The sequence below is a fragment of the Schistocerca cancellata genome, chromosome 2, assembly GCF_023864275.1.
Source record: "Schistocerca cancellata isolate TAMUIC-IGC-003103 chromosome 2, iqSchCanc2.1, whole genome shotgun sequence".
NCBI classification, from domain to species: domain Eukaryota; kingdom Metazoa; phylum Arthropoda; class Insecta; order Orthoptera; family Acrididae; genus Schistocerca; species Schistocerca cancellata.
In genome coordinates this window covers 425,759,982-425,777,736 of record NC_064627.1, presented here as the reverse complement: position 1 = coordinate 425,777,736, position 17,755 = coordinate 425,759,982, and the positions used below count along the sequence as shown (strand labels likewise).

The following is a 17,755-nucleotide window of genomic DNA, read 5'->3' as shown; positions in this document are numbered from 1 at the left end:
TATTAAGAAGCAAGAGACAAGAGATAACAACAGCTGTAAGACTGGTGTTGACACTGACCTGAAGGATGAAACAGTTATCAGTACCATACAGCCAAAAATATTGTGGTTTATCACTTTTTGTTATTCAAAAGTATAGTGAAAAAGAATTTCGATTCCCCAATTTCAAATCTGCTGTGTTATTATTTCTTGTTGAGAAAGTTTTATGTGTTTCTGGGCATTGTATGATGGAACTAGAAGGTGAATACCACAAACATACTGAGTACCTGAACAAGGCACTGAAAATTACATCCACATGGTGGTGTGGCCATTTATAGTAACCATATCTTCAAAATTAAGGAAATTTACTTAAAAAATTACTCCCCCCACTCCCTCCCCTTCGTTTGCTTTGGTGATGACTGCAGTGCATGATATCATGAACTCTCTGAGAGACCGAAAATTATTGGGGTCACTTTGATCCACATCAGGCCATGTAGCCTAGTAGTAAAACACATGCCTGGAAACTTAAATGTCACTGGATAAAATCCCAATTGAACTACAATATATTTTAGTGTTCCTTTACCCTAGCCTTCATCTCAAATGATGTAAAGGCTTACCAGGAATGACACATGGTTCAGACTCCACATCCAGCAGTAGGTTTCAACTATAGGTCCCCCTTTCCCCCGTGGGATTATTGGGGTAGCTATGGAAGTCCAGTTGAAAGATTTGCAGTGGACCATTGAGCCTCATGCAGTTATTATTATATCATCACTCGTGACTGTATAACCATCTCTCACATTTTGTGGAAACTGTCCAGAGCAGTTATCTCCTTTGATGACATGCCAGGTGTTCTCAATACAATTGCTGTCAGATGATGTGATGGGCCACTTTAGAACTCCTCATGCCCTTTATGTGTTTCTCAAACCTTTCTGGCACATTTTGAGGACAATCAGGTGGTGCATTGTTTTGATTAAGGTACTGGTCACCTATGGCATGCACATGACCATGTGTTAGGTTCTTTATGTTGTTCATTGGAGAGACAATGGCAAGAAATCAGGTGCCCCATTTTGTCCCCTATGAAAATCCCTCATATACCATAACCACCTACATGGATGTTGCACTGTTGCCAAACAGGGTGGAGTATCTTGTATTTTTCATTGTAATCAAACCCTGCCATTTATGTGTGCCATCATTTAATATGATCCATCAGTCCTAGCAACCTGTTCCTACATGTGGAGTGTCAAAGAGTGGTGTTCTTTTGTCTATACTAGTCTGTGTGCTCTGTGAAATGTGGTGAGTCTCACTGGTTATTGTTGTCCAACACTGAATAACACACAGTTGCCCATGTCAGCTGACTATGGCAGCAGTGTATCTCCTGACTTGTAGACATACTACATACTTGGCATGGAAGCATATGTAAACTTCAGTGCCTGCACAATTTCAGAGATGATGGATTGTGTGCACTGAGATTCCTATGATCTGTCTGCAATCAAATAAATTCATATAATTTGACCATCCAGGAATCAGCTGCAATGGTGATGACCAGTACAAAGCCTGACAACAACTTAATCTATTGACATGACAGACTATTCCATCCACAGTGGTCAGGAATGCTCTCTCTTAAGTGTAGCAGCTGCCTCTAATTCAAGCATGTATAGCTAAATAATGCATATATTACTCATATTGCCATATACTCACTTATCAGAAGTTAAATTTCTTCTACTCGAGAAAATCAATGCTGAAAAGGGTACCAAAAGCTGTAATAAGTCTTACATGAGAGATCACACATAATCAAAACAGGCATAAAGTTAAGAGAGAGAATTACAGATTCAAAATAGATAACAAAATGCCAGTATAGTACCAGTACCGAATATAGTTACTGCATCTTGCTTCACATAGTGAAAAAGTCTAAAAAAAAGTGTTTCATCCTTTTCTATTTGTTCATGTAAATAAGAATTTTCTTGCAAAACTATTTTATCATGTATCATATTCATAAATACTACCCATGTTCTTCTTCATATTCTGTAATTACAAAATAAATACATATTATTCATGAAACAAAGTGTCTAAGTATCATTTCTGTATATCCCTTATGTATTCTTATGTTTCAGTAATTCAGTATGGTTTTGTAACTCTTTTTGTGGCTGCATTTCCTTTGGCTCCTCTGTTTGCATTGCTAAACAACATTGGTGAGATTCGATTGGATGCATATAAGATGTTGACCCAAGCTCGACGTCCACTGGCAGAACGCGTAGAGGACATTGGAGCTTGGTATGGGATTCTTCAGGGGCTCACCTACACTGCTGTTGTTTCAAATGTAAGTGTTTCAAGCAACTTTATTGTGTGAATATTTAATGCTTTACATCTGAATTAGGTTTTTAATTATGTATGTAGATGTTGTTGTTGGCTTTAAGATACTGTATTCCACATTCTTTTTAGAACCACTAAAACAGTTTCATTAATGAATTATAAGAGTAAAATAATAATAATTACAATATGAAATAGCAAAAATAAGCTTAAAGTACACAAAATGCATGAGTACACTAAGTCAGAATATACAATTATCAATCAGGTGGTATTTCTCAGAAAATTAAAATAAATTGATAATCTGTTTTGTTTGCCATCTTATGATTTTACAGTGAAGGTTCATTGTCTCACAATAGTTCAAAATACATCTGACAATGACAATATTGTCACCTAAAGTAGAAAGTAATTCTTCTGCAAAAACATTTGATGTCTCTCTCTGTCAGTGTACAAACCACATCTAGTTGAAATGTGGTGCTCTGTTGATAGTGTCTCATTCTGGTGGTTCTTCGCAAAGTAAGTAGGAAACCATGAGCTAGAGTGAAGTATCATATGTATCGTGATTTAAAATAACCCCATTTCCTCTGAGGTAGTATATTGCTGTCAGTTGGTCACTAAATCAAAATTTCTAGTGTTTTCCTTCCAGCCAGTTTGCACAATTGTATGTATTGTGTTCATCAGTGACATCACTAAATGCTTTGAAATATCATGTAATGCCATTGCTGTTTTGTGACAAGCTTGACTGACTTCTGCATCTGCAATCTGGTTTCTGTGGGTACTGGTGTACCCAATAGAATTACATTTCTGTGCACTGTTTGTAGAATAGAGAGTCCTACATAAGTTTTTCTGGTGGTTAGATCTCCAAATGATCTGAATAACACACTCATAACAAAGCTTGGACAAGATGATTGTTTTATAAAACAGGGGTGGAAGTCCACCCCTGTTTCTTCCATTGAGACACTTCAGAATGTTCATGGCCTTCAGTGTTGTTAGGGGTCACAGGTATGATTGTTAGGTGAATTTTATACTCAGTTTAACACAAAAGTTTTACGTACTTTCGAAACTCAATAATTGTGTCACTGAAACTGAGGTGTTGTAATGACACTTTTCTCCAAGAAGCAAAGAGTGTTAAACTTAGCATGTTATTCTATGGGACAACATGCTCTTGTGCTAACTGACCTTGAACTATGCTCTGACATTACAATGAAGAAATATTTTTGAGAAGAAGAAATGTGGTAACAATGAAAGGCAACCACACAAGCTCTAGTTATGATAATTTCTTTCTAATTTTGTACCTACACATAGAACTTTTCAATGTAGAATAATATCCCTACAAAGTTTTGCTTGCCTAGGAAAGCCTCTAAATAGCTAGTTCCAACTAAACCACATGATCTTCATTAACCATAGAATGGTATGTTCTGAACTCAGGGTAGAGTCTGTTGTGTCCCTAGTTGGCAAAAGATGGCATAGAACATTACGGACATTCAATAAATGAGTAAAACGTGATACGTAGAGTAATAAAATTGTACATCTCTTTTTATCCTGTGAGTTTACTTCAGCAGACTCTCTTCCATAAGATAACTGAATTGGCTTTTTTACAAAAAGGTAGCTCACTTGTTAACAGTTTCTATCATTTTCTCAAAAACATCATGCAAATACATAGTTGTGGTCTCACTGCAAGTCTTCTGAGATCTGGGAGAGAGTTCAGTGTGTAGTATCTTTAAAAGATGCATGGTGGATTACATTTACATGCAGTGAGTCGAAGTGAAGTTGGTGTCCTTTTGTGACTTCATAGCACCCTACATAAGAAGAAGGCAAGATGTGGAGAGTGTGTGGTTCACTGGCAGCCTATTTAAATGTAACTCCTCCCACGAAGATGTCAATGGCCTGCCACGTGTGGTCGACAAAGAGACCATCAATATTTCAGGGTCACTTATGAGTTTTTGTAACATGAGTGCCTTTGCTAGATACAAATATACCATATGTTCAAGGGTATGTAGTATGCAGCTGGTAATGGAAACTCAGTTTCTTTTGGTTATAGGAGAGAAATGAATAAGCTTCCAAAAAGGTCCAAGAGTTAAATTAGTCCCTAATACTGAATCTGACTGAACTGGACAAGACGTGCCTCCTTAGATTTATTATTCAGAATACAATACTGAGTGCCATAAGCTTGTGGCACCACATCTTTAGACACAAATGAAGATTCAACTTTCACGTACATATGCAGCTATTATATATCACTTCATTGCTGGAACTGGATGACAAATGTTGTCCTTATTTCTGCGATATATATGTACAGGTTTTGTATGCCCCTGGACAACCATGAGATCCAGAAAAATCCTGGGAATCTTTTCATCCAGGAGTAAACTGGGAAAAACTCAGGAATTTTTTAGAATTCTGGGAATTTTTCATTGCTTTAGTTTTCAGTTAAATTTTTTTAATTTTGATTGGTAATAACTGATACTCTAACAAAGAATTTTACTTTAGCCCACTGCTGCAGGATAATACTGCAGCAATAAAACGTAAACGAGGGAAAGAAAACCAAAATAAATTTTAAGTTACAAAGGAAATGTGTTTAAGTTGGAAAGGAAATGTGCCATTTCCAACAACAAAACACAGTGCATGCACAAGTGTATGCCAACATCAAAATGTGTCAAAGGCATTAGAGTGAAGATTATGCAATACCTCATAACAACAAACTGCTTTCGATGACCGCTACATCAGCATTGGTTTACATAAGGTTCATTTGAGCAGTTTCCAGTGGACTCATGTGCATGCATGGTTGAGTTTCATATGAGCAGTACGTGCTTCCACTTATGGTTACTTGAAGTAAGGCTATTAGCTGTAGCAGTAGTAGCAACAAGCAGCCAGACACAAGCCGGAAAATTTCTTCTGGCGAGCCCAAGCTGCCAAATTCGTGCATGTGCAGAGCAGTCTAAGTTGCAGTGGAGAGGGCGGTAGTCTCCACGTGATAGACTCCACATGACCTGTGTTGAGGTTTAGTGATTTTTCTGTTTCCTCTTTATTTACAACTCTCATGTCAAATGAAAGCAAAATGGATTTCTGTGGCCGAGAGCTATCAAGAGAACTACAATACATTCACATACTTAGGGAAGCCTAAAATATGTTATTGGTTTTAGTTTCCTGATTTTATTTCCAGGTTTTTGGCAGTCAAGCATTAATTGCCCTGCAGAACACTGAAGCTTTTTTTGTTGATTCACTGAAGGAATTTGGCTTTTATTAATCTTTCCCGCAGAGGCAGTCAATTTATTTGAAACAAATTGTTTCATTCCACAGTATTGGCTAGTGTCAAGTGTTTTCTGAATTACAAGTGCCCGTTTTTATTTCCTGGCACATATGGTGTTATGCTATATTAAAGAACCAAACCTGAGATAATACAATTCTGGTACTCCAAGAAAATTTGCTGCCCAAAAACCACACTAAAAAGCTTAATATCAGGTTGAGGCCTACTTCTTTGTGAATCTGGACATATGAATGTGCACTTATTCATTTTAGTCTGGTTTATGAAATTCCAAGGCTGTTGGAGTACCCTCTGATGTTCTGTTTCATTTATGACATAATGTAACATCTCTTAATGCTATATAGGTATGAGCATGTGGGCTTTCTACATCATCATAGCTGTGAATGTGCAGTAACACTATTTTCTGGTGCTCTCTGACAATTGCAAAAATGAATTCTAACAGTTTGCGGGAAAATATTGCAAATGGTGATTGAAAAGTGTTACTTTCAAAGTAAATTTCATTTTATGAAAGATGGATTATGTTACATGTGCAAATGTGCTTTGAATTTCTCAAATCATAGACTGTTTGATTCTCATTTAAAGCTTAACACTGTGAGGGCCAACCACTTAGAAGAATTTTGAGCCCAGACATTTATGTATAATTTAAAATTTTACTGGCACATTTGTGTGATGTATATTAAAATGTAACATGTGCAAAAAGACCAATATTATATGTAAAACTTTATCTTTTCTTGTAGCTACACTATGTATGTTAATTTAAATGATTACTTTGCCTATTTCTGTGTTTGTGCCACTGAACAGTGATGTTGGTTGCTATTGGCTGACTATGTTATGTGTCCTATACTCTGAATATCTGCTATCATCAGCTGGCATGATCACATGACAGCAGCCATGATTACTAAAGTGCATCCCAATCTCAATCTCAATGCTTCAGAAACTAATGTGCATGTTTGTTGGAATTCAAATATATACTTTCATAATATGAAAATATGCAGTGTACATGCTGCTGCACATCAAAGATCTTTCCAAAATGTGTTTTGTGTGTGTGTATAGGGGGGGGGCTGTTCATTTTCTAAAGTGTCAGAAAGATCTACGCTAGTGTATAAAACCTTAACCAGTCAAAGTGTTGATAAATTTTATGGTCCTGAGAGAAAGTATTCTGTCACTTGACCTAGAAAACGTGAATTTTCACCCAGGAAGAAGTGTATTTTTAACTGGTATACCCGGGAAAAATCTTGGAATATTTTTTCCTTGTACACGTATACACCCTGATATAGGTTCTTTGTTATTGTCTGTTACCATGTAACAAAGATATTATGCAATTGCCTGTGCTATACCTAATGAAGAAATTAATAGCTCTTCATCATTTTGACAGCTTTGACTAATAGTCATCTGCCTTTACCAGAAGTTTTCATGAGTGATTTCCATAATCCTTCAGCCTTTTTAGAATGATTGAAAGGAACTCCTGCTATGACATTCAATGGCTTTCTTCAATTCCTCATTTGCCCTTCAGCCTTATTCTCTGGAATCATGATTAATTTTGTATCATTGTACCATCTTTGTATTTAAATATTTGCTCTATCACATTCAGATCACTTCATATATAATCCATATGTGCAGCTTCTAGAAAGCACTGTTCTATCCCATTTAAAGAGCCCATGCCAGGATTGACTGCGTGAATGGAAGATAAGAAGACTGAAATTGGATGCTACAAGCAGATGAACTATGCAGAGTGGTTCAAAAAGAAAGAATATATTTCTATCATTTATTATGTACAAACTTGATAGGTAGGAACATATTGTACACAGAACTCAAAACAGGAAGATTTAGAGTTTTATGTTCACACAAACATTATGCTATATATTCAATACGAGTGCCATGGGCTTCATGAGAAACATCAAAATGTTAGTTTATTTCATTACACACATGAATCAACAGGTCCCTGTTTATTGAAGTGACAACTTCAGCAATAAGATTTCTCAGCTCTTGAAGAGTAGCTGCCTTAGGTGGAACAATGGCTCTGTCTTTTATGCACCCAACAGAAGGAAAAAAATCACAAGGTATGAGGTCTGGTGATCTGGGAGGCTAAAAGCAATTAATGCATCTTGTTGTCCACCTCTTCTAATCCACCATTGTGCTATGGCTTGTTAAGATAATGCTGCACCTAAAGGTGAAAGTGAGGTGGGCAACCATTATGCATAAAAATGATATCATTGGAATCTTTGAGATGTTGAGGAAACAACCAATTTTGGAGCATGTCCATGTATGACATTCCTGTCAGTTTCCATAAACTTTGTGAACAGAGACAGCTCAAAACACATTCAGTTTTGATGAGTCTCTTTCACATTTTACAATGACATCAGTATTTTGTAACTCCCACATTCTTACATTCTGGAAGTTTACTTTACCTGATAGGTGGAATATCAGTTCATCCAAAAAGTCGAGTCGTTTGGAAAAAGTGTCCTCTGTTGTATCTTGGAGAACTGAAATGTAAAATTCATACATCTGTTATGATTGCTGCGGCATGATTGCTGCAGTAACTGCATCTTATAAGGCTTCATATGCAGACATTATTTCTGAACCACCACACCATTTTTTGAGGAAGTTGAAGTTCCTGGAATGCCTGTCCTGTGGTCTTCTGAGGGCTCCATGTAAAAGGATCTTGGATACCCTCAAGATTGTATTCAGATGTGCATGGCCAACCTGTGCTCTTCCCCTTGCATATGCAACCAGCTTCAAAGAATTTTGTATGCCAGTCATAAATATGCTTGTTCATATGGGCTTCTTCCTGAATTGACAACAGAATGAATGCTGCACTTGAACAATGGATTGACTTTGTATAAAGTCAAACACACAAAATGATTTCTCTTGTGGTGTAGTTGCTACTAAAAACAGTGCAGTTGTGTCAAAATTCTGCACCTTCCTCTATCCAGTGACATGTGCAATGTGTCTCTATATTTTATAGTTTGTATGTAATAAACAACTGAAATCTAACAATGGAAAATCCAGGATGAAATGTAACAATATAAGAGAAGGAAAGCTGCTATTCACCATATAGCGGAGATGCTGAGTTGTGATAGGCACAATAAAAAGATTCACACAATCATAGCTTGTCAGCAGTAGACACACACACACACACACACACACTACACACACACACACACACTGACGCAACCGCAACTTGCAGACACGTCAGTGCATGATGGGAGTGGCGACTGGGTGGGGGTAAAGAGGAGGCTGGGGCAGGGAGGGGGAGGGATAGTATGGTGGGAGTGGTGGACAGTGAAGTGTTGCAGTTTAGGCGGAGGGCTGGAGGTGCAGAGGGGGGAGGGGGTAAGTAGCAGAAAGGAGATAAATAAAAATAAAAAGAAAATAAAAAGACTGGGTGTGGCAGTGAAATTATGGTTGTGTAGTGCTAGAATGGGAACAGGGATGGGGCTGGATGGGTGAGGACAATGACTAATGAAGGTTGAGGCCAAGAGGGTTATGGGAACGTAGGATGTATTACAGGGAAAGTTCCCACCTGTGCAACTCAGAAAAGCTGGTGTTGGTGGGAAGGATCCATATGGCACAGGCTGTGAGGCAGTCATTGTGACTGTGAGGCAGATTGTGTGAATCTTTTTATTGTGCCTATCACGACTCAGCATCTCTGCTATATGGTGAGTAGCAACTTTTCTTCTCTCGTACTGAAACAACTGAAATCTGTTCTTTCAATTTAAATCAAGTGATGTTTGAATACAAAAGCTATATTTAACCAATATTTTCCCATTCAGTAGTGTCCTCGCAGAAAGGTGAGGAAGGCAACATAAGGCTGTGGCAATGATAAAATCTATAGTCTCAGAAAAGGAGAAAAGGGTGTGGAATTTGTTTGATAATCTCATTAAGAGCTGATCTGTTGAAAGGAATGGCTTAAGATAGATGGAACAAGTAATTACTTTCAAAGATCCATGACCTATGGCACACCAAACAAAGCCAAAGTGTCTTCAGCTCTTTCCTCAAGAGAGACATTCCTACTGTGAAGATTTTAGCCTCTTAATGCGTGAGCATTAGATGGTTTAAATTGTGCCTCCCCGTGTTTAAACATTAAGGTCTTCCAGTTGGTTTGTGAATCTATTCAAGTTCTATTGAAGCATAGATGCTATTGTTATCACTGTGTTCTTTAGCCTAGAACCTTTTCATGGATTAACATTATTTTTGGTGGACAGGGGTAGTGTAGAAAACATTAAAAATTTGTCTATACAGTCATCATACTGCATTATGCAGGACTACCCTCGTAATTGGATGACAGGCAAAGTACATAATGGGATGGCTTCCTTATTGGCTTTTTTGTCAGGATTTGTCTCGTGCATTTCTAACAAAAAGAAAACAGTAAAATCACCAGGGGAGAGAATGGCTAATCAGTATTTAATTCAGGAGGCAAAATTTCAAGTAATTCCCAGTAGAAACACATATATGTAGAAAAAACTATGCATACCTTTTATAACTTGTATGTTCATTCCACAGAGAAGAAGAGGGATAGATTGGAAAAGAAGGTGCAGATCACTCAGATCTAGATCCAACTCCAGTTTATGAAAAAGGAGGGGGGATTGGGGGTCAGGGAGTTAATGGACACTTAGGTTTGTGAGGCAGGGTTTGTCAGTGATGAGGGAATGTTGGGTAGGTTTGGAGGTTGTTGTAGAGATGGTGGATAGTGGTAGGCAGACTTGTTATGTTTAACCCACCCTCAGAAACTCCTTCCCATAATGAAACAGAATCCAGAACCTAAACAGATCCGAAACACAGTCGTGAACCTTTCCTCCAAACGCCTTAGCCCCATAGAAGTACCAGTCCTTGCCAAAGGGCTCATCTTTTGCCCCACCCTCAAATTCAATCATGCAGAACTTGTTAAAGAATTTCTCTCCTTCTTCCGGTCCCTACAGTTGAAATACTTCTTGCCCACCAACCCTACCAATCAGACTTAACCACAGACCTGTGTTGAACCTTGCCTGACTCTGTTCACTCCTCCATCCAGCTGTGATCCATCACTACTGCCCGCAAATCACCTCCTGTTAACTTTCCAGAATTTCTTAAACTCAGCCTTGGCTCACCATCATTCCCCAAATGCAAACTAACCTTACATCTGCAGAAAGAATTGCAATCCACCACCTAAAAGCTGATCCTGACCTTATAATCCTATCTGCTGACAAAGGCTCCATCACTCTTATTTTGAACTGCAAGGATTACCTGGCAGAAGGACTCTGCCAGCTGTAGCCACCTACAAACCCTGCCACAGTGACCCATTCCAGAAATCCAACAGGATCTCCAGCCTCTCCTCAAATCCTTAAGCCCATTCCAGAACTTCCTCCCAGAGTCCATCTCTCTCCTCACCCCTACCACTCTGCACGCTCCTACCTTCTGGTGCTTCCTAAAGTCTTTAAACCCAACCACCCAGGATGACCCATTGTGGCTAGTTACTGTGCCCCCACTGAGATAATCTCTGCTCTCAGAGATCAACACATTTAGCATGTTACATTTAGCATATCCTGTATAGATATACCAACAACTTCCTCTTCCAACTCTCCACAGTTCCTGATCGTTTATCACATGATGCCCTGCTCATCACTGTTGATGCCACCTCCCTTTACACTAACATCCCTGATACCCATGGCCTTATCACTACTGAACACTACCTTTCCCAACACCCAGTGGATTCCAAACCTACAACCTCCTTCCTAGTCATCAAGACCAACTATACCTTCACGTACAACGACTTCTCCTATTCATGGGCCATCTAGAGAAATCCACCTGGTTCAGATTCATTGATGTCACCGTCATGATTTACTTTGAGGGTGAGGACATCCTATCCACATTTTCTCCAGACCCTCAACACCTTCTCCCCCATTTGCTTCACCTGGTCCTTCTCAACCCATCAAGCCACCTTCCTCAATGTTGATCTCCACCTCAAAGATGGCTACACCTGTATCCCCACCCATATGAAACGTACCAACAACCAGTAGTACCTCCACTTCTACATCTGCCACCCATTCCCCATGAAGAAGTCCCTTCCATACAGCCTACATTACATCTGTAGTGATGAGTGGTCCCTCTCAAAACACTCTAAGGGCCTCACTGAGGTCTTCACAGACCATCCTCCCCAAGCTTGTACAAAAACAGATCTCCCATGCCTTATCTCTCCAGTCACCCAGCACCTCCCATGACCTACTTTCCAGCGACAGAGGAGCATTCCCCTCATGACTCAGTACCATCCAGGACTGGAGAACTTTCCCCACCAGGGTTTTGACTACTCTTGTCATGCCCTGAAATGAGGACTGTCCCACCCACTATTCTTGCCTTTGTTCTCACAGTGGTGTTCCACTGCCCACTGAACCTACACAATATCCTTGTCCATCCCCACACAATCCCTGCTTCTAACCCTCTACCTCATGGCTCATAGCCCTGCAATAGACCTAGGTGCAAGACCTGTCCCGTATATCCTTCAACCATCAACTACTCCATTCCGGTCACAAGCATTACCTTTCCCATCAAAGGCAGGGCTACTTGTTAAACCAGTCATGTGATCTACAAGCTAAGCTGCAACCACTGTGCTGCATTCTACGTGGGCATGGCATTCAACAAGCTGTCTGTCTGCATGAATGGCTACCAACAAACTGTGGCCAAGAAACAGCTGGACCTTCCAGTTGCTCATCATGCTGTCCAACACGACGTTCTTAATTTCAGTGACTGCTTCACAGCCTGTGCCATCTCGATTCTTCCCACCAACACCAGCCTTTCTCCATTGCAATATATTCTGTGTTCTCATTAACCTTCTGGCCTTGGCCTTCATTAGTAATTGTCACTACCCACCTAGCCCCTTCCCTATTCCCATTCTAGCACTACACAGCCCTCCATTCCATCACTGGACACACAGTCTTTATACTTCTCTCCTTTTCCTCTGCCACCCCATGCCCTCCATCTAAACTCTTGACTTAACCAAACTGCCCTACCACCTTCCCACCTCATCCCTGTATGCCCCTGCACTTTACTGCCCTGCCCCTACCCTGCTGTCTCACCCCATCCCTGCCCCAGCCTCCTTCTTATTTCCAACACCTGGTTGCTTCTCCCACATGCACTGCTGCTCACAGTCTGGCCTCAAATCAGATCAAATCAGATTTTTACTATCACATAACATGCCTCATACAAATAAATATTCTGACATAGGTAACTTGTCAATTTTAAGACTAACATGCAGACTAATAAACTAATCTAAGGTGACAACAGATATATATTACTTGACAATGCTATCATTTTTTTTAAATTTATGGTTATAAAATGTATGGTGTTACCTTTCAGAGAGATGCTATACAGAGTGTTCAGAAGTGATGGTCAATATTCAGGGATATGACAGGAATGACCATTTGAAACAAAAAAGTCAAGTAAACATGGGGTCTAAAACACACACCTTAAGAACTATTAGCAATTCTTGATCTTTGCTACTGTGAAACAAATCTCTTCTACTGTAAGCTCTTTGCTTTCCATATTTTTGGGAAGTGACAGTCTGGACCAAAACAAAAAAGTCCAGTAAACATATATTCTAAAACGCATACATTGAGAGCTATGAGCACATTTTCATCTTCGCTACTTTGAAACATAGCTCTTCTAATTAACAAATGCTCATAACTTTTAAGGTACACATTTTAGAGCACATGTTTACTGGACATTTTTTCTTGTTTTGATCCATACTGCCACTTTCCAAAATATGGAAAGCAAAGAGCTTGCAGTAGAAGAGATTTGTTTCACAGTAGCAAAGATCAAGAATTGCTAATAGTTCTTAAGGTATGTGTTTTAGACCCCATGTTTACTTGAATTTTTTGTTTCAAATGGTCATTCCTGTCATATCCCTGAATATTGACTATCACTTCTGAAACACCCTGTATTACATGGTCATCATTCAAGAAATCTTCTACACTATAGTAGCAATTGCTTTTAAAACATTTTTCCAGGTCTCCTTCAATACTTTTTAGATCTGGATCACATTTCCCCTTACAGATTTTATTTACAAATTTCATGCCCTTTTAGTGTGGAGTTTTTTCATATAGTTTGAGTCTGTGGGCAGGTAGCATAAAACTTGTCTCACGTCTAATCTCACACTGATACAGGAAGTAGTTGTCCTCAAAAAGTTGTGGGTTTGTCATTGTGAAAATTAGCATCTCATATATATACAAGCTTGGAATGGACATTAGATATTGTTTTTCAACTAGAGGTTTGTGATTTTGATTATTTTTAGCTCTTATCATGGCTCAGATTATCTTTTTTTGTAGTCTAAGGGGTTTGAGGAGATTAGTTTTCTCAGACCCACAGAAAATTGTGTTACACTTAACTACTGAAACAAAGTATACATAATATATAATTTTTTAACTGCTGGATGAGAAATTCAAGACATACACAAGACAGCTCAGTCAACTAAGAATGCTGTGTACATGATCACTCCACAACATATTTTTATTTATTAACACAGCTTGCAGTGCCCAATTTTTTTATCCATGTAGCTAATGTCACTTATACATCATGCTGATTGTTTTGTGGTGAAATGAGGAAATTCTGTTGTTGCTAAGTTTCATTTCAAATTATTATTTTTTACCCATGCCTCCATTTCCCCAAGTGTCTGCTGAATTCAGTAGATAAAGTCTTCATCAGTTTTACTACAGATTATCACTGTTGGATTGTGCGTAAAGGATGGTATCTGACTCAGTGTTTCATGGCATATCATTCATGTAAATAGTAGTGGCCCTAACATCAAGCCTTGTGGCACACCTAATTGTATGTGTTTCCAGCCAGAAAGGCATTTCTCCCCACTGTTATTAACAAGTACTCTTCGTTTTTGTTTGTCATGTATGATGACAAAACCATAGCTAGTCAATTTTTGAAGAAGCCGGTCATGATTTACAGTGCTGAAGGCCTTGGTAAGATTGCAGAAGATGCAGCCAGAGACTGTGGTCATGTGTTTGTGACCTGTGTTTCCATGTGTGTGTGTGTGTGTGTGTGTGTGTGTGTGTGTGTGTGTGTGTTTTGTCTGTTTCTGATGAAGGCCTTTTTGGCTAAACACTTACTTGCTGACAGCCTTTTTTTTTGTGCCTATCTGCGACTCACCATCTCCACTGTTTGGTGAGTAGTAACTATCCTTTTCATAGTACTATCATTATTCCAAGCCGGATCTTCCATTGTTTCACTACTAATGTTAGCAACTTTAAGAACTAAACTGTAACTAACTGCCACATTTGTATAAATATGTTTATGTGTGGCAGCATGGTCACCAGAAACACTTTCCTGTGACAAATTTTGTAAAATGAATATTTTTAACAATTGCAATTGAAGTATGCAATTTTCATTAAAAAGAAATAGGTATTTTAGTTCCCTACAACACTGGCAACTCTAGTACTGAAACTTTTTCTTTTTATTCCCATGTCTTTAACAAAGACTAGTAAATTAAAAATTGTTTCTATTATGAACAGTTTATTTCACCATCATATAAAATTTTATGAAGTCACTTTCTTTTTGTACACTAATTATTACTTGTTGTGCTGTTATGCATTGATTAGTGTAAGCTGGAAATTAAGACATGACCATACTTTTATGTTTATGAAGCAAATTATCATATATTGTAGTGTTTATCAATTGGCTATATCACAAAGTTCAATTAATGTGTGACTTCAAATTCATATTCTTGTCAGTACCAGAGACTAAGAATTTAGAATTTTCTGTTTCACATGTTGATTTCCCTCATGTATTATTTCTAATTGTGTGGTCAGGTCTTGTGTATACAGAACTGCACATATTGTGTTGTGCATACAGTCCTGCACATATTGTGCTATACCTAAGAAGTTAGTAATTCAGCTGTTGGCAATAGGTTAGAAGACCATATTCTTTCTATCACACTGCAGTGGTTTTCAGCATATATAGGCCAATGTATTGTTAACTGTATTCCATGCCGAGATAATTGTTTTTTATTCCATCTAGTAATCATATTCGGTAGTAGTGCTTTAATATTGGTGAATTTCGTTTTAGTCAGCTGAGTAAAGAAGACTATATATTTTATATCTAAAGACTTTTAGGTGCATATATAAATAGTACTCATAATTGAGAATGTAAGCTGCTGTCACTGCTGAGCTTTTAGAAATATTAATTTGTCACTGATTCAGTATAGCATTCATAATGTTTATAAATTTGTTTCAGGCATTTGTCATTGCATATACAAGTGACTTCATCCCACGTATGGTATACAAATTTGTCTATTCACCAGACAACACATTAACTGGTTACATTGACTTCTCACTTTCTGGTAAGTTAAAGGTCTTCCTTGTTCTCAAAATTAATGTACTGAAATGTACTGCTGCCCCTTGATCCAATAAAGAAGCAGCAACGTACTTACTTCATAGTAGTGACTCAAGTTAGACAAATATTTGTTACAATTAAACAATGCAAAGTCCAGGTAGGAATAAGAACAATATTATGAAAAGGGTAGATGACACACTGGGCTCCAGACACGCACAACAAAAAGACTGTAACACATGTAGCCTTCAGCCAAAGCCTTTTTCAGAAAAGAAAACACACCCACTCATTCATGCAAGTAAGCACAACCCAAACACACATGGCAGATATCTCTGGCCACTCCGGCCACAATTCCAGTGTGCAATGTGGCTGGAGTAGCCAGAGAGAGCAGTCGTGCATGAGGTGTGGTTGCTTGCATGAATGAGTGTGTGTGTTTTCTTTCCTGAATGCTTTGGCCAAAAGCTAAATGTGTGACACATCAAAAAATAATTAATGTAATTTAATGAAATTTCAGGAATACATTTGTCTAGGTAGCATATTTAAATGATTGACATTGTAAGAACATAATAAGACACTACAAATGTGAAATGTTGGTATATGAACAAGCAGTGTAACCATCAGAATATTGACTGCAGGCATGCAAATGTGCATACATTATGTTGTACAGGTGCAAGGTGTCAATTTGTGGGATGGAGTTGTTTGCCTGTTGCACTTGGTTAGTCAATATAGGGAAGATTAATGCTGTCTGCTGGTGACACTGGAGTCGTCATTGGATGATGTCCCATATGTGCTTGATTGGAAACATATCTTATGGCTGAGCAGGCCAAGGAAATATGTCAACACACTGTACATGTTGAGTTACAGCAGCAATAATTGGACAAGCATTATCCTGTAGGAATGCTGCTCATGAATGTCAGCACAACAGGTCGAATCACCAGATTGACACACAAATTTGTAGTCAGGATGTCTGGAATAACCACTAGAGTGCTCCTGCTGTCGTATGAAATTGCGCTCCAGACCATAACTCCATGTGTATATCCAATGTGTCTAGCACACACAGACAGGTTGGTTGCAGGCCCTCAACTGGCCTCCTCTTAACCAACACACGATCATCACTGGCTTCAAAGCAGAACCAGCTTTCATCAGAAAACACAAGAGACCTCTACCCTGCCCTCCAGTGAGTTCACTAATGACACAAACGGCATTGGTTTGGGATCAGTGGAATCCATATTACAGGGCATCTGGCTTGGAGTTGTCCTTCAAGTAACCAGTTTGTAACAGTCTGTTGTGTCACTGTGGTGCCAATTGCCTCTCAAATTCACGCTGCAGATGCTGTATGGGGCATCAGAGCCATACGCCGAACATAATGGTCTCCCCTCTTGGTAGTGCCATGTGGCTGTCCAGAGCCCTGTCTTCTTACCACCACTGCAACCACTCACGTACAGTCGCTACACTCCTGCCAAGTCTTTCTGCAATACTGCAGAAGCAACATCCATATTGCAAAGCCTTTTTCAAACTCAGTGAGGTGTTTATAATAGCGTCTTTGTCATCTTAAAGGCATTCTTGGTGAACATCAACTCATCATTCCCAATCTCAAAGGTAACTAATGCTCATGGGTGTTACATTCCTCATAGTGGTGCTACTAGCGTCACTCTTATTCGACTGGCACGAAACTTCAATAGATATCATCTTTTAGATGTAGAAACAGAAAAACACATATGCACACAGTCATACAATCACAACACACACATACAGCACCATTATCATCTCTGGTATTGAGGCCCGAATGCAATGAGCAGTGATCCCAGCTGTGGTGAGTGGTGAAGGTGCAGAACTGGTATGGGCAGAGAGGGGAGGGCGTGTGTGGTGGGAAAAGATGCCATAGTGGTACCTGTGGAACTGTGCTGG

General features: G+C 38.9%; 1 protein-coding gene across 1 annotated transcript in view; it reads left to right on the top strand.

Moving 5' to 3' along the window:
* Window positions 1-17,755, top strand: part of LOC126161888 (anoctamin-4-like) — a 312,156-nt gene that overhangs the window by 270,461 nt on the left and 23,940 nt on the right. The window contains exons 17-18 of the mRNA XM_049918028.1: window positions 2,088-2,293; window positions 15,752-15,857. Of these exons, the coding sequence (XP_049773985.1) occupies window positions 2,088-2,293; window positions 15,752-15,857 (312 nt within the window). The remainder of the gene's footprint in view (window positions 1-2,087; window positions 2,294-15,751; window positions 15,858-17,755) is intronic.